The 22,187-nt window shown below is 39.0% G+C and overlaps 2 protein-coding genes across 4 annotated transcripts in view; one reads left to right on the top strand and one right to left on the bottom strand.

Moving 5' to 3' along the window:
- Nucleotides 1-6,504, bottom strand: part of myrf (myelin regulatory factor) — a 19,071-nt gene extending 12,567 nt beyond the window's left edge. The window contains 1 exon segment of the mRNA XM_020619393.1: nucleotides 5,828-6,504. Within this exon segment, the coding sequence (XP_020475049.1) occupies nucleotides 5,828-5,873 (46 nt within the window). The 5' untranslated portion in view covers nucleotides 5,874-6,504.
- A 5,604-nt stretch (nucleotides 6,505-12,108) lies between these two features.
- Nucleotides 12,109-22,187, top strand: part of eps8l2 (EPS8 signaling adaptor L2) — a 22,403-nt gene continuing 12,324 nt past the window's right edge. Inside the window, exons 1-4 of one of the 3 annotated variants that reach the window (XM_020619312.1) lie at nucleotides 12,109-12,347; nucleotides 15,566-15,616; nucleotides 16,061-16,107; nucleotides 21,312-21,376. In XM_020619312.1, coding sequence (XP_020474968.1) covers nucleotides 15,582-15,616; nucleotides 16,061-16,107; nucleotides 21,312-21,376 — 147 coding nt within the window. In that variant the 5' untranslated portion in view covers nucleotides 12,109-12,347; nucleotides 15,566-15,581. Of the gene's footprint in view, nucleotides 12,348-15,565; nucleotides 15,617-15,887; nucleotides 16,108-21,311; nucleotides 21,377-22,187 lie in introns of those variants that run through there. The other 2 variants (XM_020619313.1, XM_020619311.1) reach the window with 2 other exon arrangements.

Below are 22,187 nucleotides of genomic sequence, written 5' to 3'. Positions count from 1 at the left end.
CTTAAATGATTTTAGCATATGGCTGCAATATAACAAAGAGTTAAAAATTTAAGGGGGTCTGAATACTTTCCGTACCCACTGTATATTTAGAAAATCACATTCAAAACATTCATATTCAATTTGAATGTTACAGGTGAGCAGGTGATGAGGTTAAAATTGCCACTAGTTGCCCCAAACTACAAATACTGGAAACAAATGTGAGAGAAGAGGGGGGAGGACGGACGGAGGGGGTGAAATAGGGACCGGTGTTCACTGGGTGGGCAGGCAACCCCGTTCTTCCTCCTTTTACTCTCTCCCTCTCTTTTTCTCTCTCATACACACTTTCTCTGACAGATTAAGCAGCTACTCGGTGGGGAATGCAAGGAATTTTTCAGTTAGCACAGGAAAAAAACATCTTTTTCCCCACTTTTTGTCTTCCATTAATGCTGTGCTAAGTATCAGAAATGTCACTTACTAGTATTATTGTCAACGGTTCTGTCCTAAAGCTTTCCAATTGCTACCATTCACCACAAATTATTTAATGGACTATATCATCTTGTGAATAATATTTGCTTCATCTAACCCAAGAACAGAGCTGAAGGCAACCATCAGCATAAACATTAACATCTTCCAGCCTTCAGTCATTAAACCCACAAAACAAAACTGCTTGTCTCCAACCAATTGGATGAAGAATAATCCAAATTCTTATGTTTAACAGTTGTGAGAAAACTGGCATGTTTGCTGGATAAAAACAGATGGTTGATGTCTCTTAATACCTACCAGTTCTAGGGGGGAAAAACAGAATGGTTCCCCATAAATAAGATCCAGATGTGCACCCCACCCAAAAAACCAGTAAATTTAAGTTGACAGGCCTGATAACGAAAAATAGAAAGATGGAAGGAGAGGGGGGGCAGTGAGGGCGAGGGCGAGGGCAAGAAAGACAGGATACAAGTTTGATATCCGAGAATGGAATGATAGAGGGATGAACTTATAAAGAAAACTGAGGAGAAAATATGAAACGAGGATGTTGTCATGACATCCAAATGACGTCCCAGGTCATTTCAAATGAAAACAGAGCTCTTAGGCTCAGCCTTTTATTGTTTGTGATGTGGGGTTATATAAATACATTGACTTGAAGTAACAGACATTCAAAAAAAATATTTAACATATAAATTAATCAACCAACCACTGAATCAGTTAAGTTTAACTTGCTGTGAACTGGTTGTGTAAACTTCCCTGTTCTTTATATTTTTTCTTGCTCCAGCTGTGTTCAACAAGCAACAGTGAAATGATTGTCAGTCCAGCTTCGATACAGACTGGTCTTTTGAGAGATTAAGGCTGAGAGAGAAGCGTGTGTGTATGCGTGTACGCATACGCATGTTCATATGTATGTGTGTGTGCTAGTTTATGTGTGAGAGAGTGTGTTTTCCACCATTTCAATGCCTGGGTTGTCAGCACAGTAATAATCTAAAGTGAACACAAACAGAGGTCTGAGTGTGTGAGTGCCCATTAAACATGGCTTGAATTACAGTAAATCATACAATCAATGCACAGCTTTTCCTTTTCTTACCATGTTTTTAATATATTACACATTATGCTGTGTAAAGTGTTATAAACTATTTTTAAAACCACTGATAAGCAAGAAAGTAACTCTGATGAAACACAAAAGCTGAACATTTTTAGGACTAATTAATCTCAAATTTTCTCATTGTTTTTTCCTTCAATGCGATTTGTCTGGACTCACATGTGTGGGTTAATAATTAAACACTTTCAGTGTAAGAAAGACCAAAGTCCATCTGATTACTAAACAGTGAGACCAGAATGAACTTGGCTGCACACCCACAACACATATACACATTCTTTACAAACAGTGGATACACTTTCCAAGATAGTTAAGATCACATGACACACTGTGCAAAAGGCATTAAAACTGGTTTGTAAAATCATATAGAGAAACATATATAACAGGCATGTGTCAGTGTACAGTAAATGAACAATTGCCATCAGTCTGTCTTACACCTCGATGCACTTTTGGAGCTCATTTTCCAAAATCATTACATCATCAACCTGCTTTTAATCTATTCTTTTGACTCTATCCATTCTATTTATCTTCTTGTAGCACTTGAACTGAACCTTGACACAAAATCTAAACAAAAAAATAAATAAATAAAAATAACTTGGTAGCATCAAAAATAATTTGAATATTGTACATAAGGAAATAATGTCACAGCTGTTCTAGAAGTTGCTGGACAGTCTACAAGCACAGGGATTGTGTTTATAGTGTGCATTTGAACACAGATGCACAAATAGACACAACTAGAGGAAATTTGTCATATTTATAGAGAAAAGCATTAGACAGCGCTGACATACAGCCCTAGAATACTACATCTCATCCACTGGTTTACAAAACAGGGTTACTGGTAAAAGAGTGAAGAGCATCGCTTCTGCATGACACAGATATTAAGAAGTGAACACAAAGAGAAAGCCCCTATTCAGGTAGGGGCAAATCACATTCAGAGAGAAACAGAGCGGCAGAGAGTACCTGCACGTAGCCAAAGCATGTTGATGTCCTTGAGATGAAAGCACCTGAAACAGATTTTTTGACTTTCTTCTGCAGAAACGAGAGTCGCAGATCAGGCTAACAAGTGTGTGTGTATGTGTGTATGTGCACACATGCAGAGGCCTACATATGTGCAAAAGCATATTGTGTATGTGTACGAGTGAATGTGAGAAAGGCTTGGAGAGTGTTATAATGAGGATTATTCCCCAGTCATGAGAAAGAGCTGTACCAGGCGACCACACACAGCCCTTGTCGCACACAAGCACTGGTCACACCAGTGGACCTGGCTCAGGAGATTACGGCAGTGACAAGGCTGGGACCTGGACACGAAGCACGGCTGGGAAAAAAAAAAATGAAACACTGCAAATGTGAGGTTGCGTTTGAGGGTAAACCCTAGACAGAGTTATGGAGACAGCAAGAAGAAGAAGACACAGAGGAAGAAATAGAAGAGGAAGGTACAGAGGAAGAATGGGCAGGTTCAACCATAAACACCATTCACTGGCTGAGGATTAATCAGCTGGCAGTCAGCACTGATGGGAGTGAGGCACAATGCTGAAAAAGAAAACCTACTCGTAAGCACCATAAGCCTCGCTGCTCAAAAACAATACATTCCTCTAACTGCAATTCACTGCTAAAGCCATAAATCAGAGAGACCATCCAAAGTTCAGTCTTTTTCAGGCAGCTTTTCAAGAAGGCCAGTGGCCTTCCTATGATTCACAACTACTGTGGGAGTACAGTGGGACTTAATGGAAATTTTGATATAGTACCATAAGGGTTATTCATCTTTTAAAGGCTGATTAATCAATAAATCTACCTTCAGACTCAGATGGTTACAAGATTAAAAGTTTTATTTGGGGCAGATACAGAAATAATAGTATCTGGCACCTATAGAAGTTCGTTTCCAAACTGAAGGACTGTTAGCCACATTGTTGGAATGAAATATTGTGTTTATAGTGTGCTGTGAAATTCTGTACAGACATTTGGTGTCCCCAGTGGATAAATCCTACTGGCTTTGACAATCCCCTTACTTTTCATGTAACGCCAACGTCTACTGACAGGCTTGGTATAAAATGTTCTACAAATATTCCTGGTTCTCAAACGACCAATCCAATCATCACTTGAAATTTTGTACAGACATTTAAGTCCCACTCAGGATGAACTGTAAACACTTTGGTGATCCCCTGACATGTCGCACGACTAGCAGGTCAAATTGTCGCTGATACAAATACCAGCAATACTGACATCACCCACAGCTGTGCTTTGGTTTGTGCTAAATTTGCTAACACGCTAAACTAAGATGGTAAACATAGTAAACATCATAGCTGCTAAACACCGGTACATGTATTTTAGCACTGTCATATGAGCATGTTAGTATGATGGCTGAAACAATCAATCAATTGATAGATTGATAGAAAATGAACCTTATTAATTCTTACACTCCTTTTTGTAATGAAACTGACAAATATACACCAGCTTCTCAGTTGTGAGGATATGTTGGTATCTTTGTCTTGCATTGACTGGATATCTTTGTGTTATGCACTATATGCATCAAATCTCATGAGAAAACGTGAACCTTTTTATGACAGAATAAAACAGTATAACAGCAATAAACTTGATCATTCTTTGTATGTGGAGAACTGTCTAAGTGAATCAGAGAGAAGAAGGTCAAGTTTCAAGGAGGTCAGTGGTTTAACTGGGTTTCTCTCAACAGGCCAGTGCTTCTCCACCCTGAGCCTGCACTATCTCACCTCCTCACCCTGTCTGCTCACTGTCACTCTAATGGAGCCTGAGAGAGCGAGAGCCTGGGGAAGGTCAAACACCCGCAGAGAAACACCAGTCTCACCTCAGTGTGTCTTAACAGACGCTGAGGCTATGCCAGGAATGTACACTATGCATTAGTGTGAATGTATACATATTTCACTAATCCTATTAAAACACAGTTAACTGCTGCCAAAATCCATTATGGCAGAATGTGTGTTTCTGAGCATGTGTGTGTGTCTTTAGGGTAGTGGGCTTATGTTCAACTATATAAAATCAAAGGCTTATTAGTTTCTATCAAATTTAATTTCAAGTTTGACTGCCTAAAGACCTGAATCTATAAATATATAACTAAGCAACTGATAACACTAGTGCTACTTAAGAAAGAGAGAAAAATGTTTAATAGGAAAGTAAGCATCTAAGGCTGCACCTACTATATAATCCTCATGGGCAAGCTGACATTTTAGTCCAAGCAAGAGTGGTTGAAATAAAGCCAAAGTAAGAACACTTCTCCTACTCCCAAAGCAAGAATGTAAACACATAAAATTCCAGTCAAAATGGCAAGGAACCTCTGACAGTCACAAATGGCTGTGTATATATAAGCCAACACTATGTGTATACTATAATAAAGTGTTATGACTCTGCAGATAACTCATTTAAACCACAGTATGTGTTTTTATGTTGGCTATACAAGACTATTTGACACTGTGTTTTTTTAAAAACACACTCAGATTTGTAACAAGCTGTAAATCGCAGCACAGTGAAAACTTCTTAAACAGATGTGACAAAATGCCATTGTTTTCCCTGTGATGTGTGGAATAATAATACATGTATATTATAAGTCATGAATGGTCTAAAATTCAGTCAAGCCCTTTTGTCTGCAAGTCAACAAAGATGAGGATAAACAGAGATTACTACTTTTCTTATTTGAGTTTGGTTTTGTTTCTGGTATCTGTCTTCTGCTGACCAACACTACATCACATTGCTCATGTCTGTCTCTAACACAGCCATTGTGCCACAGTACCCTTGCAAAACACCCCATTTATCTTGACTTGAATTCCTACACCCTTCCAATCCTCAACCCCACCCTCATCCACCTCGTTTTTCTTAGGATTCCATATTTTAACTTGATCTGTTACCCATCATCAGCACTTTAGTTCAACGTACCCGTTAACCCTATATGTCTTTTTTAGTTTTTAAGGTGAACACCCAAAAGGAAACCTGAGGTGCAGATTATATTTGGGAACCTTTCAAATAAAAGCAACAAGTCTTTTGTTAATCACCTGCCACACGCGTTGCATCATTACATTATATTGACGTTATATTGTACAATACACCAAATAAAAAGAACTGGCGAGAGCTGACACTTAAATAGGATTCATTCTGATTTTGCTTCACTAAAACTATTTTGAGGTCAAACTATAACAAATAAAAAGTTACAAAAATCCCCGTTTTAACAACAGGTTTTGAAAGCAGACTAACCTATGTCAACACACAGGTTATAAGGACGCAACACTCAGAAATTCTTACCTTCAAAAAACCTCTGTAATGCCTCTGTTTCGTCTACCACCTCCATCCTAGCGGGTCCCACATAAAAAATCCATCAAAGTCTCCCCCTTGTCCGAACAAAATCAATTCGGATCGGGGAAACTTTCACATATACATCACGGAATCCAGATTATATTTGCTGTGACTTCTTGTTTTATTTCACATAAATCCAACGCTTCATGCGGACAGCTCTCTCCTGTTCAGCAGCTTGGCACTGGATTTACGTCCTTATGGACAAACGCCTCCAATTACGCTGGTATGGAATATTACTTTAAAACTATACACTTAAGTAGCCTAGTTTTTTTTATTTATTAAGGTGTCAACAAATATCCATAAAAGAACAACGGCAAAAAAAATATTCCCCTTACGCGCACCTTCACTTCAGTTCCCACAAGCCACATAAGAAACTTTGATGAACTTTTTCAAAAAGTGTAACCACCCCGTGAAAAAAATAGTGAAGATCGACGGAAAGTTTTGAGATCCGATTTGAAAAAAACCGTGTTATAGACTGCGTAAAAGTTGTTTAAACTTGGCACCCGAGTCCCTCAGGTTGATTCTCTTCCTCCTTTGCCTCTCTCTCCCAGACAGGATGTGTGGAGCAGAGTCGGAGGAGAGCAGCCGAGGCAGGTGAGGGATGTGCGCCAGGCTGCTGCAAATATCCCCGAACAAATAAATAAATAATGTAAGGACACGTGTATCTGTGGCACTCCGCAGTCAGGCTAATTGGTTTGCAATTATTATGTCTTACACTTTAATTTTTAACAACCTTCTTTACCTCCTGTGAAGATCAGCAACAATTAGGTGACCGATCAGTTTGTACGCAAATCAATTTGGTTCCAGTTTCTCAAATATGAGGACATGCTGCTTTTCTTTGTTATACATGTTAGCACATGAAATATCTTTGGGTTTTGCGCTGTTGGCCGACTAACAATCTGAATATATCACTTTAGGCTCTGAGAAGATTTTCAGTCTGATTAATGGCCCAGTGAAGTGAAAAATAACTGACAAAACTGATGAAAATAATCCTCAGTTTCAAACAGTCTGTATTCTACTATGAGACACATGCTTTGATATTTGAATTAAATATATTTTCCTGAAAAATGTATTAGCCTGGATATCATTCCCCTGAACAAAACGTTTTTAAAACATGAAATATGGGCTCTAAAACTTTAAAATACTTAATGGGGACAAAATTAAATCTAAAATAAATATTTTCCCTCTCCCTGATCTACAAAAATATTTCTGAAACGTTGTGTGATTTAAAAACATCTGCGGGGCCTTTTTGAATTCCTCAGTGCTGCAGCAACAGGAGTGTTTTGTGTCAAAGCTTCCCAAGGGGAGGATTTGAGGGAATGATCCATTTCTCTCAGCCTTATCAGCTGCACTCACCCCCCTTATAACAATGCCACTGTGTGCAGCCCACGCAGCCTGGACACCCACCCCCCTCACCCACATGTGAGATGCTGTTGTGTTGTCTTGTTCTCCCACAGCTGGAGCATCTCCCTCTCCACCCCTCCACCCCTCTGCTTTTCCTCCATTCAACCCAAACAACGCCTCTGTTCTTCCAACCACACTATGCAGATTGTTTCAGAGGACAAGCAAGAAAGAGAAACAAATAGAGGCTGCAGTTGACAATGAAACAGCTGGCTATGTTAAAACAGTTCATTTTGGTATTCTGCATTTCTTATCCAATAGCTCTGTAATCGCATGTGTGTTGCATACTTGTACTACTTTTGCATGTCGTATGATAAACCCTGCTAAGTCACAACATGGAAACCCACTTTTACATATATTTTATTTGTTTTGTTTATTTTACAGGGACTATAGAGGTAAATATTGTTATATTTTGAGACAAAAAGCAGATCTCCAAACCTTAATTTAGGATTAAGTTTAGAGTTACTGTAGGTGTAATTTGAGTAAAGCCCAATCTAAAGCAAGGTCGTAAGCAACAAAAATAGTAAATACTGAAGTCCTCTTTTGAAAAATAGGCTAGGATATATCAAAAATGATGAAATTCGTAATGGAAATGATTAGCTTCCACCTAATTATTTCTGCATACATCTAGCACAGTGTACTGGTACATTCATTATGGTCAGTTACCATGAAATCTGTGTTGTCATCCAATATTTAAAGCTGCATTCACTTGAGGCAGGTGACAAAGCTGGAATAAATCAACATACTGTCACTGTAGTCAATAAGACTAAGATTTCAGTTCATAAGGGACCTTTCATATTACACATCTTTAATAAAAATAAAATACATTCATGAGTTAATCTTTGATTGTCTAGTATAAAACTAGGGCCTAGAGCTTTCCCTATCCTCATAAAGGTAGTCAATTTATTTTATTTAAGGATATAGATTTTTTTGTTTGTTTGTTTTATTTTGTTTTTGTTTGTTGGCTTGTTTTTGTTAGCTCTGCATCTTTAGCTAACCATACACCGGGCCCTGTCTATCTCATACTCGGATAAGAAGAGGGCCTATATAAAGAAAATTTGTGGGAGGAACTAATCCAAATGAAACTAAAGTAGCAAATGTCACATTTGCTACTTTAGTTACAATAACCCACCAACACAATGCTTACTTGGATTATTAAATAAAAACTAAACTGACAAATCTGGAAACACTCTCATCGGCATTTGAACAGTAGCTACACCTGTTTCAAACAGTCAGTGGTTTCAAACAATCAACTGCCAGCTAATCAAAAAAGATAACGATCAGCCCACCAAACGTAATGCAGTTTATGGTGTTGTAGACAGATTTCTGGGGACTAAAGGCTTGTAGTAAGACTCTATTTAATGTTATACACTTGTTGTTGTTTGTAGTTCTAGCCAGTAGATAGACATGTTCATCTTTGTGTTTATGATTAAGAGGAGCAAGCTGACAAAAACTCAAAATAGCCATGACCAAATCAGGTGGGTGAATGGTTGACATTAGATCGTTGGGAACCTGCAGCAAGTGAAATAGATTTGTCCATATGATCAGAAGAGTATCTAGTTATTCTGAAAAAAAAAGTAATCAAAACAATTGCAAGTGTTTTTAAGAGGACTTTCTGCATTTTACAGACACATTAAAGGAGAAATCGATGATTACCTCTATTAGGGGGACATGCTACCATGGTTGCTATATTGCCATTCGTTTATTTAACCTTGCAGCGATGTTAAGACAAGAATAATGAGCTCTAGTTTCTTTCTTTCTGTCTTTTCTGTCTTTTCTTTCTGATGAACATGCCTGAGAGAAACCTAAAATTACTGTACAGGCTTGTCAGAAAGGCAAAAAAAAGGTCTCCATTTGCGTCTGATGATGAATGATGATTAACTGTGCACTCAGCTGTCATTTTGTCACTTATTGTCAGAGAACCTTTCCAGAAACTGCTGAAAATGACAGCATTCTACTTTTCAAGATCACTCTTGACTCGATAATCTAGAAGAGTGAGTGCTGAACATGTTACACTCTGCCAGATGTTTTATCCCAAGTGTTTTGAGCTGTACCCAGAGACAGTAAATGTGTCTGGAGCTGTTAGGCTTGGGGCTGCCTTCTCCTGCTGATGCTCTGATCCACGATATTGCTCTGCTACTCCTCCACAATGCTCTGGAGTTACTCCATGCCACGGCCTTTACTGCTCCCTTCTCATCACCCTCTGGTGACAGAACACAGTCACATATTGATTAGTTATTAGTTATACCGCTTATCCTGCGGGTTCTCGGGGGTTCTGGCTGACATGACTGACTTAAAGCATGCTTTTGTTATACCTCAGCATACGTAGATCCCTGTGCCTCTGACATAGCACCTCATACAAATGACAGTGCCAGTTCCTGCATACAAGTCAGTTACACTTTATTGCATTTTTACACATTATTGCTTACCACAATTTCTCAGACCTTATCAGTTTAAGTTGATTAATGTATTTTAACTTTCAAGCAGCCTTTATTTACAGTTTATGTCAACACACATGAACTGCAAATTTGTAAAATAATGACACCACCTTTAACTATGATCTCATTAATAAACATATAACTGAATTTATTCATTAATGAAAATTTCACCAAAAACAGAAACATTATGAACTTCATAAACACAGATGTTAAGGCTGAAGTGTTGCACTGAAGTGAATATAATTGTATAGGTGTACTTAATAAAGTGGTTGATCAATGTACATCAATCAGTGCAGATGAAGGTATAAAAGAGACATCTGATATGATAATCCCTTTATTGGCAAGCTTTTTTGACATTGTTTCACAAAAACACTTTGTGTTTGTAAGGTACAGTTTAATATAATAACAGATTTTTGTGTGCTCGTGTTTTTTCACGAAGAAGCCTTCTCTTCGTCATCAAGTTGTATGTTACACCTGAAGTCCCAGTATCACTCTTGTTTGGTACAGTACAGCTGGGAACCTAAAAGTAACTCTGTCTTTAGGACTGTTTAAATATTTACAGTTTTAAGCCTGTTTATTTGGGCTGTTTTTTGTATAATACAGTTTGTATGATACTTAAGGAGTGGGTGTATCTGTAGGAAAAATGTTTCAGAGTTCATCTGTGCCACAAATATGACTGTGATGCAGAGGGAGTAAGAAAATTCAGGACTCTTTGCCATTAGCAGGAATTTTCATTTTTTCAAAATTGTTTCTTAGTTTCTTCTACATATTGTGTACCCATGATAAAGATAAACCCAAACTTGTAACTGTTTATATTGTTTATATTAAACATAGCACATTTATAAATGTCGTATAACTGTAGTTCACCTTTTGTCCAATAGATGGCAGAATTGTTTTGATAAAGATTGAATAGTGAAACACTGACTCATACTAAAGAATTTTTTTTCAGTGTAGAGATGTATAAAAAGATTTATAAAGTTTGTTGTTTGTAGAAATGTAGACTTATTAACTCAAACCAACTGGATTCAGGTCACACTTGCAAATCACTGTCCTGCACTAAAACAAATTCTTACTACTTGTCACTGACTCAACTGGCACCTATAACATGATCACATATAAAGAGTTAATGCTTAATGCTACTGTCCCCTTAAACGTTAGCTGTACATATAGGATTCCAGATCAGCACTGACCCTTGGTACTTTGTTTGATTAGATGATGTACTCAGAGCAGTTTTTCAGTGTTGCAACTATTTATCAATGCACTCCACATTCTTCTTATGATGTGCAGGCTGCACTGACAACTTCAGTTAATGGTTAAACCCAATGACAAGGTTTCCAAAGTAACCACTGTCAAAACAAATCACATTTCAGAGTGTCTGTGCTTGAATAACAGACAAGCATGTGTGCATTTCACTCACTGCAGGTCAACCACATGTATACAAGCATTTATGTATTCCCCTTATGATAATAATAAAAATATGGAACTATATTGTTGTTAAAGCATGGTTATTCTAGTGGTTGTTCATGATATACTCCAAAGAGCACAGGTGCACTGTCTTTCTTTGCAGGGGACAGCACACTGCAGCAGCCAGTGCCGGTGAAAACTGGGCAGCGTTCAGCACTGTTGCTGCTCTTTCATTCCCCATTTTGAATCTAACTAGTTTAGACCAGTCACTGCTTTGCTGCACACAGTTAAGCCTGTGGAAATAAAATGATTCCAGTACAGAAGAACTTGTGACTGCATTTGTAAATCATACAAAGCATTTTATTTCCATGCTGTAAATGTTAGGAATGTCACCTGGGAGACAGGGCATCACATTTGTGACACCTCTGGTTCCCCAAAAAGGTCCTAGGGTCACAAGATGACATGAATACACACTTCTACCACACAAACTCTTTTTGTTTGTTTGTTTTTAATTGTCCTCTATTTTTTGTTTGTTTGTTTGTTTTACTTAGAAATACTAAACACCTCTGCCTCTTCAGCCTATAAACATAGTTCAAATCAAACTGTAGGAAAAGTACAGTAAAACATACGCGTTGGAACTGGCCAGAAATCATATCCACGCTGTAGCTTCATTTTAATGGGTCATAAGCCAAAAGAGTTGGGAAACAGTGTCACACAATACCCCAGTATTTACAGTACCTTCAATGGTGATCTGAAATTAGAATAATTCACTGTCAGTGCTGTTTTGTAAACCAGGCTGTTTAACTCTGGGTCACTGCTCTCAGCCCAATGGGCTAGTGAAACAGGTAGCTGGACACACATGCATATAAACTCTCAGCAGAAATTCAGTGATAAAAGCTCTCACCGACCAGCCCGCTTCCGGTGAAGTGTCCGTGGAGCTCCTCCCCCCTCAGGTCGACTTACCTGCCGAGTCACCTGGCACTCACCTGCCCCCGCCTTACCTCCACACAGACTGTCTCAGAGAAACTGCAACAAGCATACTCACTCTGTCGGACAACAACACTCTTGGAACTCGGCTGGACATCAAACCAAGCGGTTATAAATATCGACAATTCCCGTGGTGTTTATTTTGTCGATCGGCTGCAGGTCGTGATGGCAGGCTGAAGCTTCAGGCGCGGTCTCTTCCACGTCTGTCACCTTGAGCATCTCGTTCGGAAAACACCACTGTGAGTTATCACAAGGGGCAAACCAAACTCTTTATTTAGTTTTTTTAAAGCCCTTTTTCCAGCACAATAGAATAAAGTGTCTATACAGCGAATACAACTTGATGACAGATCTCACAAGGGCCACTGGGTGCCAGAGCTTTCTGTCGTATCGTATGAGCTTCCTCACTAGCTGCTTGGAGTTGTTTAACGACTTGTTTTTGTTAGTCTAGAAGTTGACATCGATTGGGCACACTTATCTATTCATAGTAATAGTAATAATAATAGTAACAGTGATAGTAATAATCATCTTGGGGAGTTAAAAATGTGTCGCTACCATATATTTGCGTCTGACGTCACCCACCGCCTTAATTACAGCATTTAGCTCTGTGGTGAGAGGAAGGTGCTTTTATTTGGGTTAAGGAATACTCTCATGATATGTTATACATTAACAACAAAAGACGAAACGCGGATAGTTTGTAGTATTGTCCTTGTTCTTATTAGGGTTTTGTCCTGGCAAGAGATCATTGTTCTCAGTGGACTGGGAGGGTCAGATGAATGTTATGTGGACAAACAGGGATAGTGTCTGTGAAATCTGACCCGATTTTGTCTTGCCTGCTTCTTTGTGGACTGATGCAGAGAATAGAGTCTTCACACTCCGCTTTTATAGCTAGAATAAACCTGTAACCCTATCTTCGTCTGTCACAATATTGTGTAATGGCTGAATGGATTTTACATAAATACATAAAATCAGATAGCTGTTATCTCTTTCAAAATGCTTGTTTAGGACCATGGAGCGAAGTCCACATTGAACACATCAGAGGAAGCTCATATTTTTCTGAGGCATTACTTAAGCTATTGCTGTCAGTATTTTCTAGTTTTGCAGTGCGAAAATATCAAAGTGCATTGATATTGTAATAATAATAATGACATTGTCTTTTGTGCAGTGTCATATTGAAGTCTGGAGACACTTGAATTGCTCGGGTCTGGCATGATCAGGCTGAACTTATAACACTCATACAGGAGGCAGCTAATGAACAAATGCTAAGTTGATTTTACTATTTCAGTGGCGATTTATGTCATCAGCACATTCACTGTTCTCTTAAACCTTTTGTTTACGCTTCAGGAATGTTGTGTAGAGCATGTGTTGTGGGCCTCACAGCTAGTCACGTTGCTTTAAATATTTACTGTGTTAGAGCTGTTGTTGTGCTGATGTGGCTTTAGACGTGTTTCAGACTTATTGCTACTACAAATTCATTGTTTTGTAATTGTGTACACTTAAAATGCGGTCACAAGGCCAAATACTTTACATATACTATGAATTTATCTGTTTTACCGTATGTAAATACTTTTGATGTTGTCATGATCGTTTGTGTATTGAGGCACTTATGAACTAGTCATGCAAAACAGCACATAACATTCAAAAACTCAGACTGCAGTGTCTCCAGTCCAGTTGTTTAGGGCTGAAAAGCTGAAGGTGCTGTAATTGTTAATTATAATTTAGCATAAGAAAAAGGAAACAACACAGACCACATGACTGATACCATAAGCTTAAAATATGCACCTGTGTACTCAAGGACTGTACTGAGCCAAGAATGATGTGTCATCACAGAAAGCAGCATGAATATGACAACACTTGTCTAACCTCATTCCTTTAAATACAAAAAAATAAAAAAACAGATATCAGTAATTCAGAAAATGGATAAAATTAAATGTGAGACATACCAGGTTTTATGAGTGTGAGCTAAGCATCCTGCACACTCTCCTCCTTTTTTGTTTGTAATTATTGTTAGAATATTGTGTAATTACCTCTGAATAAGGGCCTGTCTTTACTGAACAATGAACTCCTCAGGCTGAGTGGATGAGAATTGTGCAAGAACCATTTGTCATGAGGTTGACAACACATTATATCAAGCCTGTCCTGCTCAGGCTTCACCTCCCTCCTGAAACCTGGTGGCGGGCCAGAGCTGGAAACAATAGCGTGGAGAAAAGATGACCAAAGAGATGAGGGCAGAAAGAGGAAGTCCATCTTGTGTGCAGACTTGATTTTGTAAAATGAATAAGTCTAGTTGTTCTTTGCTCATTTGTTCTTCTCAGTAAAATGTGGTTGCGGAAGTCTTCAGAAAGGAGGCATTGAACCATATGTGGCTCTTTCTGGATAAAATCATACATGAACTTTGGCCCAGATTGTGAAGACTGTTCTTGCGATTTGCCCTTTATACATTTCAGAAGATCTGAAGAGATAACTTGTTCAGGGCTTTTATCTTTATGCTCTGCTGCCAGATAAGCTTACGTGACCACACCTGTAACTGTCATCCACAGTATTTAGCTTGCACGTGTGTGGTGTGCCACTGCTTCCTAAGCAACAGTTTTAAACTTCAGAAAGGAGATAAGGCATATCACTTTGTCACAGCTTGGATAGAAAGATATGCCAACGTGTCAATAATTATTGTAGGAAGCACATCCATTACCACAAAATAACTGAAGGTCAGTATCTCACAAATTGTTATGTAACACTTGAAATGTCTGACACAGGATCCTAACCTCTCGCCGCCAGTTAATAATACAGACCGAACGGGTTGCTTAAAGATATACGTAAGGTTAAAGGTGATCAGTGTGTCCAGTGTTAAATACAATTCACTGTAGCCAATAACTTATCAGTGGTTACTGTATATGTAAGGCAGATACAGGCAGAGCCCACTGTGTTGTATAACATCTCATTAAGGCCCACAGCTACTGATACCTCAGATTTAGATGCAGTTCTTTATTATATTTGTCTCCTTTGAGGCCATGTTAATTATCAAATAGTTTGTCTGGGTATGAAGCCCAACCAAATTAATTACAGCTATGCAGATATAGTCATCAACAGAGTGGCTCTAATTACACAGTGCATATTAGCCTGCTGTCTGCCATTGTCCCAGATCACTCCCCTGACTAGCAGAGGTGCAGGCCCAACACCTGGCTCTTCACCGTAGGAGAACAGGCTGTTTAGTAGACCACACCTCAGCTCTGCTTAGGTTTATACACCATGGGCTGTGTATAAGAGGTCATAACAGTGGAATAAGACAGAAAAAGTTACCCGAAGTTGCAAACATTTAGAGGTGTTTTTTTTTCTAGATAAACACTGCATGTTTGTTTTGGTGGGGAAAATTCCCTTCCTCCATGAGGCCCTTCCCTCAGTGCGTCTCATTATCACCCACTCCTTTTTTTTGTGATCTTCATCTCTGTTTTTTTCTCTTCAGGTGGATGTCTTAAATCATGAATGTCCAGGGATCTTCGTCAAGGCAATCCAAGTGAGTGTCGCACACACACGACCAACTTCCCCTCATATATTTATCTTTTTGTGTGTTGGCTGATCACATTATCCTGAGTTACTGTCAAACAGGCATGAGAAAATCACTAAGCCTGGATGTGGAAGGTGGTGTGGGCCAGGGACCTCAACAGAGCGGCTCTGTTGAGGATTGTTTGCTTTGCTTGGATTCCTGGCTCCAGCCTCGGCACTAGCCTCCAGCCAGGCCCCACACCCCTTCCACCCCTCCACTTTTCTTCCTTTTCCACCCTCTCTCTCCCTGCTTGGTCCATATGCTCAGAATCCAGCCAGTGTCACTCCTGTTTTCTGAGCTTGTGTTCATTACAAGTGACAGTGTGGGAGTTTCATAGGGTTTGTGACAGTAACATTCAGAAGGGGAGAAGATGAAGGGCGCACAACGTAACCCCGTCTCTTCTTATCATTGCAGTGGAGAGGCCAGATCAGACAGCAAGATGAGCGCCAAGGCCCTGTACGGTAAGTGACTACATGGAAGCGTGTAGAGGTGTCGCACTGGTTTTGCCAGTAGGAGTTTATTTTTGGTTTGTTTTCAAGATTGTGCCTTTATAATTCCTTACACTTGCCTGTGTTTCTGTGGCATGAGTCACTATAGACAGTTTAGAGTTTACAGCATATAATTTTGAACTCTTAATTGTTAAGGGATAGTTTTATTAAAACTTGCATACTGTTTATGTAAGTATGCGGCTCATTCAGTTGTTGTCCAGAAAGCAGTAAAACACCTAAATGACCCACACTGTGCACTGGTTGTAGTTGTAGTTGCAGTCCCACATACGTCATCCTGGAGCCAAAAATACTCACTGGCACATTAATGTATGCTAATCCACGGCTGAAAATAGAAAATAGTGCCCAACAAATGCACTACTTACTCATGTTTGAGTAATATTAGTTAAAAACTACAATACCAGCTTTCTTTATAATCTTTATTTTAACTTTTCGTCCTTTTTTTTTTTTTTTTTTTTTCTTTACAAATTAACCTATACAACCTATATGATCGGTCAGAACATTGTGTACATGAGTCAGTGTGGCAGTTGGTTGGCACTCTGAGGTTCACAGCGCATCTTGTGTGAATCTGTTTGCGTCCATCATTATACTGCCTGAAAAAGCACGAATTTGTCCATCATTTAGTGATAAAATTATGTGAGAGGAGTGAAAACTGTGGTCATGAGGACAAGGTAGAGATATTTTAGACAAATTGAACATCCTCCTCACTCTAGGTGTGATATCACTGTATTTGTGATCAATTTTAAAGACTTAGTTCTTCAGAAGCAACAAATCATAAATGGAATATGTAACCTCCGTCTCCTTTGCTGCCTTTTCTAAACTGTCCGTAGTCAGGCTGGGAGGATCAGCACTGTAACTGACTCAAATCACAACACTATTCACTTTGCGATGCAAATGACTTTGTCAGGGAATCCTGCACCATCAGTGTGCAGCCGGTTGCTGCTGCCTCACGGCCTCCTTGGATTATCACAGTCCCTTCCCTGGAGCACACAGTGATAAGGTCTTGCTGAGGGGCCCTGTCACGTTCAGACACTGGGACATGGGAGGGAGGCTGAGCTCCTAAAGGGAGCATGAATTTCCATCTATGTGCCAGGCATGCTGGGATTTCTGGTCAGATGTATCAGGCCTTTTGAGTGTGTCTGCACTTTGTAGTGACATTTTCATGTGTGCAGATGTACATTTATGTTGTCTGACTTGTAGAACTTTTGCATACTTTGAAGAAAGTATTTGTGTTATTGTAGTCCTGTATTATCTCAAATATAGGCTGCATCGCTGTGTGCTGTCACACTCAATAATATGTATACATAGTTGTACCTTTGTCATTTTATTTTAGCTGTTGCATACTTGTGCTAGGGTGTGTTTAAGTGACTAAAATGTACTTAGTTCCATTTGCAGAGAGTGCAGGGTGTGCCTGTTTTTAATGTGTGGTTGGAACAAGGGCGGGGATGCCCATGTCTTACAGGTGAATAAAAGGCACATTGAAAAGTGGAAATGAAGAGACAGACTCTGCCTCTTGCTCACCTCTAATCCTCCCCTTGCTGCTTCATACATTAGCTCACTGTTCCCCGCTAGCACCTCCTTCCACACTGTCAACACAGACAAACATTGTATAGAATCACACAGGCTCAGCTGGAAACTCAAACCATGGTATTACAGGAAAACCTGCTTTCATGCATGGCCGCACTGTTCCGAATTTAAAAATCGCCTCAAATGACAGATGATGGTGTTGTAGGGATACGAGATGTTCCCAAACCATCTGACAGTGCACCATGTCATCTATGGATTTGTTTTTTTGTGCCACAAGTCATTCAAATATCCACAGGATGCTCCCACTCTTGTGATCTCTGTGAAATATCCCACTGTATGTGCAATGGAACTGCACTGTTTTTCTTTGGCTTATCTCATATTGGGTGGCAGATGGTCGCCACTACCTTCTTACTGCAGGATGCCAGCAGCATTTCTGTCCTCCCGAACCAGAGACGCAGAAGACTGGACAGTATTGTGCACCATCCATAACAGTGGTAGACATTTGGGTAGATACAGGTCTGTGGCTTTCTCCTTACTGAATAAACATATAGAGGAACCATGGCAGTGCCATCTCCTCTATGCAAAACTCCTTGTCATTTGCACACTGCAGGGCAGAAAACAAGTGATGCAAATGATGCACAGACCCTCCCACCTGATCTGTTATCAGCAGCTTTAGAGCAATGACACACAGACGGTGACTCCATCAAACAACTTCTGTGAGTTTCTCAAAAGCTTTGAGGAGCATGTCTTTGCCAGGTAATATACTGTACGTTCGACCTGAGAGATTAGGTTTTAGTGCTATGTAAATCCTTTCATTCTGAACTTATTTGCAGTTTCCTCTAGCTGTTTATCTTTGCTGTGGACTTTGTTAGCACAGGGATATTAGAGGCTATATTTTAAAAAAGTTGGTGTGTTTCACTTTTTACTGTTCTTGATAAATACGTGTACCGTGTAAACCTGTATTCATTTTTTCTACACTTGTTTGAGAGCACAATACTGTGGTTGATTTAGGCTGTGAAGTGTTGTTGTGATAGTTTCTGGTGACATGCAGCCAAATCTTTGTGGACACAGCGGTGCACTAATGCACCAAAGGGTGCCCTGCAGTTAGAGCAACATAAGAAAGAAAAGGTCTTGAGCTTGTGCCAAAACAGTCATTTACTGCTTGGGTTATCTGGGTGGTTGGACTCATTCAGTCTTTTCATGATGCAATATAGGATTTTATTTTCTTTATTAACTATTTAACTAATTCCTGACAGTTATATTATCTCATAGCATTGCATCTAGCAATGTTGCTGCCTGAGTTGAGTTAGTTTTCATTGTGTTGAACAAGCAGTTACGAGACTGTCGTATTAGAGAGGTCAGCTAGTTTGATCGATCTGGGCCTTGTGTTGGTTTGATAATCTGGCGGGCAGCCCTGTTTATCACTGGTTTATCACTCTGAAGAGATCTGAGGATCTGCCCATCTGCCTGCTAAATGGCTCTTATTGCAAGTTGTTGCAGCTCTGTAAATTGATTGGCAAAAATGTCGGTCATTAAAAAGACATGGGGTAGGCTCAACTTTCGGAATGTCACCTGATACTTTTGTTTCACCTGTGGGGAGCCAAGCAGGAAGGAATCAGCAGAGAGGAAATGGCAGGAACAGGAAAGATAAACGCTTGTGCCATTTGGACAATGGCTGCAGTTGAATGGATTCAATAACCAGTAAGAGGATATCAAATATTGGAATGTACTGTAGAGCTTGACAGGCAGCTGGGCTGTTGTATTGCCATAAAGCACATAAAACAAGATGTATCTCGGTGTCTGTCTGAGCCAAAGTCTGTGTGGCATCAAAATGTTGACTTTATTGGGCGCGGGGCAGAAGAGCTAGACCTGACACAAGATCTGGCAATGGAGTTGATAGGGACATGCTATCATTTAATTGTAATTGTTACCTGCAGACTATTCATCTGGAAAACAGGTCAATGAGTGCACTTAACATTGGTTAGTTTAAAAAATAATGGCCTCAGCTGTGCTGAACAATGCTGTTGTGAGCTTTGGGGTTTGGATGTGGAGACTAAAAATTCAGCTTTTACATGGGCCACTGCTTTTTGAACCTTATGGGTCTACATCAGATTTTTGCTAGCTTGTACAGGTTTTTAAAATAAATCACACTTTGTGGTCTACAGAGAATGAATCCGAATGACTTTAGTGGTTCTGTCTTAAGCCCACATGCAGGCCAAAGTTTTCACAACTCGTCTTTATTTGTTATCAAATACCTGAAAAATAATGACTCTCACTGGCTTCAACTGTACTTTGTGTTTAGAGTTAATTAGCAAAATGCATCTTGGTAAACACTTTATCAGCTAAATATAGAAGTTAGTATTTGGTGCAAAGTGTAGCTGTGACTCAGGACTATGTTTTGTTATAAGTGCTGTAAAAAAGTGATTAGGAACACTGACAAACATGATTCTCAACTTTCTGTTTCCAGTAATCTCACGTGGCTCATTCCCATACAGGTTCAAGGTCTAGTAACTGTGTTTCAAGCTGACTACAGTAAATCACAATACGGCGCCACAGATGACAATGTGAGCAAGGTGCTGCTGAGAAGTCATGTTAGTAATAATTGACCCTGCAGTAAATCTGAGCCTCTGATTGGTCCACTGGGTGGAGCTTTAATGCCAGTCTGACCAACATGCTGTAATGTGGGGCGGAGCAAATTGAGTCACGCAGACGTTTTGATACGAGTCTTAATAATTAACTTGTCAGATGGGTCTGTTTACATTTTACTTGCCCTTCTGCATGTCAATTTTAGACATAAAATGTTTTATGTATAATGTTTTTTTGTCTGTACAGTCTGGCCTCTATTTGCAAATAACATATATTGTAAAATACATCAAATGATCACTTTAAACTTAAGGAAAAATTTGGGCAAATTCCATATTTTGTTGTTTTGTTTTTTTTTAGATGAAAAGAAGTAAATACAGCCCCACCCTTTAGCTGATATTACAGCTTGCAAACCCTTTTTGTAACCAGCTAAGAGTCTAAGTACCAGTAGGGACCCAATTTTTGTACATGATACAACTACCGTGTCATTTTTTTCATATTTAATTCAACTAATGAATTTAAAAAATGCCAGGGGCAGCGTGGAATGCTGCCGATAATGTCAAGGGTGAACACAATTATAAGGCCAGACAAGTAATCGGTGGTCACAAGGCAATCCGGGGTCAGAGCTGGAATCACAGGCACAAGAACAAAAAAAAAAAAATGCTGGAAAGTTTTTTCTTGGTGCGAGGAAGCTGCACATAAAAGTTGACAGGTGTAAATAATTACCACTGATTAGAGTAAAGAGTTCATAGCTGCAATGATATCATAACAGGAGGTGGTGTCAGAATAAAAGCATGTTACAGGAAGCAGAAGAGACAGAATCATGACAAAAGCTTGGAGAAAGGATCGCTTTTAATGTCTGTTTACTTTCACTTCAAAATATTAGTCAGCTCTGTAAAGTTTCGCTTCATCTCTTCACGCTGCCGAAACATTCAACATGTGGACTTTAGGTCGGTGTCACTGCTGCTGTCTGCGTAGAAGGATAAGCACAAAATTCACATGCATTCACATGTTTCTAACTTTTAATACCTTTGTTTTCTTATCAACAGAACAGAGGAAGAAGTACTCCAAGTCCAATTATATCATGCAAGAGACGTCACAGTATCATGTTGAGGTAAGATCTTTATTTTTGTTTCTCTGAAGCTGTGTTTTATAATTTTTATAGTTTCTGCATCTTAAAACTTTTAGAAATAAAGCAAATATATGGAAAAAGAGACAAACTGACATAAGGTTCCAAACTTCCCCACTCTGTTATGACTGACACTGAAAGATAAATGAATAAATGTGAAAGGAACCTTCCCTTTATTTACCTTTACTTATTATTTCTTTAACATTTTATTACTCATTAAATTGAAATAAGTTAATGCCTAATAGTGTTTATTTTATAACTACCCTCAATATGAGTGAACCCAGACATTTGCAGTATCATAATTTGTTTTTTATTAATTATTTATAGTATTATTATTATTTTGCTGCTAATGCTTGTGGATGTGTTCACCCGCCTGGTGACTAGAGAGACAAATAAAGGCATCAGACCTTCCTTAAAATGAACTCAATAAAAATGATTGTGTATGTTAAATGTGTATAAAACTGAACAGCTATGCTGGAAATTACTGTAAACTGTCCAAACATGACAAAAAGGCTTTAAAAAAAGGAAAGGAATACATATACTTAAGGTCTATAAATGAATAGGATTATAATATAAAGAAGGCCAGTGAAGCGTATGTGAACAACAAGACAAAAGCAAAGCTCTTAATGTAACTGATGTGGTGTACATTCTTCCCAGAGATAAAAGCCGACTCGCAAGATAATCTCTTGATTATATCTGATTTACTAGAACTCTTTCATAATAAAGCAATTTGATTGTAACAGTAGGGAGCTGATGTCAGGAAAACTGAATCAGAGACATGCTTCAGGTCAGGGAA

Source organism: Monopterus albus, unplaced genomic scaffold, assembly GCF_001952655.1.
Source record: "Monopterus albus unplaced genomic scaffold, M_albus_1.0 scaffold218.1, whole genome shotgun sequence".
In the NCBI taxonomy this organism is placed as follows: Eukaryota; Metazoa; Chordata; class Actinopteri; order Synbranchiformes; family Synbranchidae; genus Monopterus; species Monopterus albus.
Note: the sequence above shows the minus strand (reverse complement) of the source record. Positions and strands in the feature narration are given on the sequence as shown.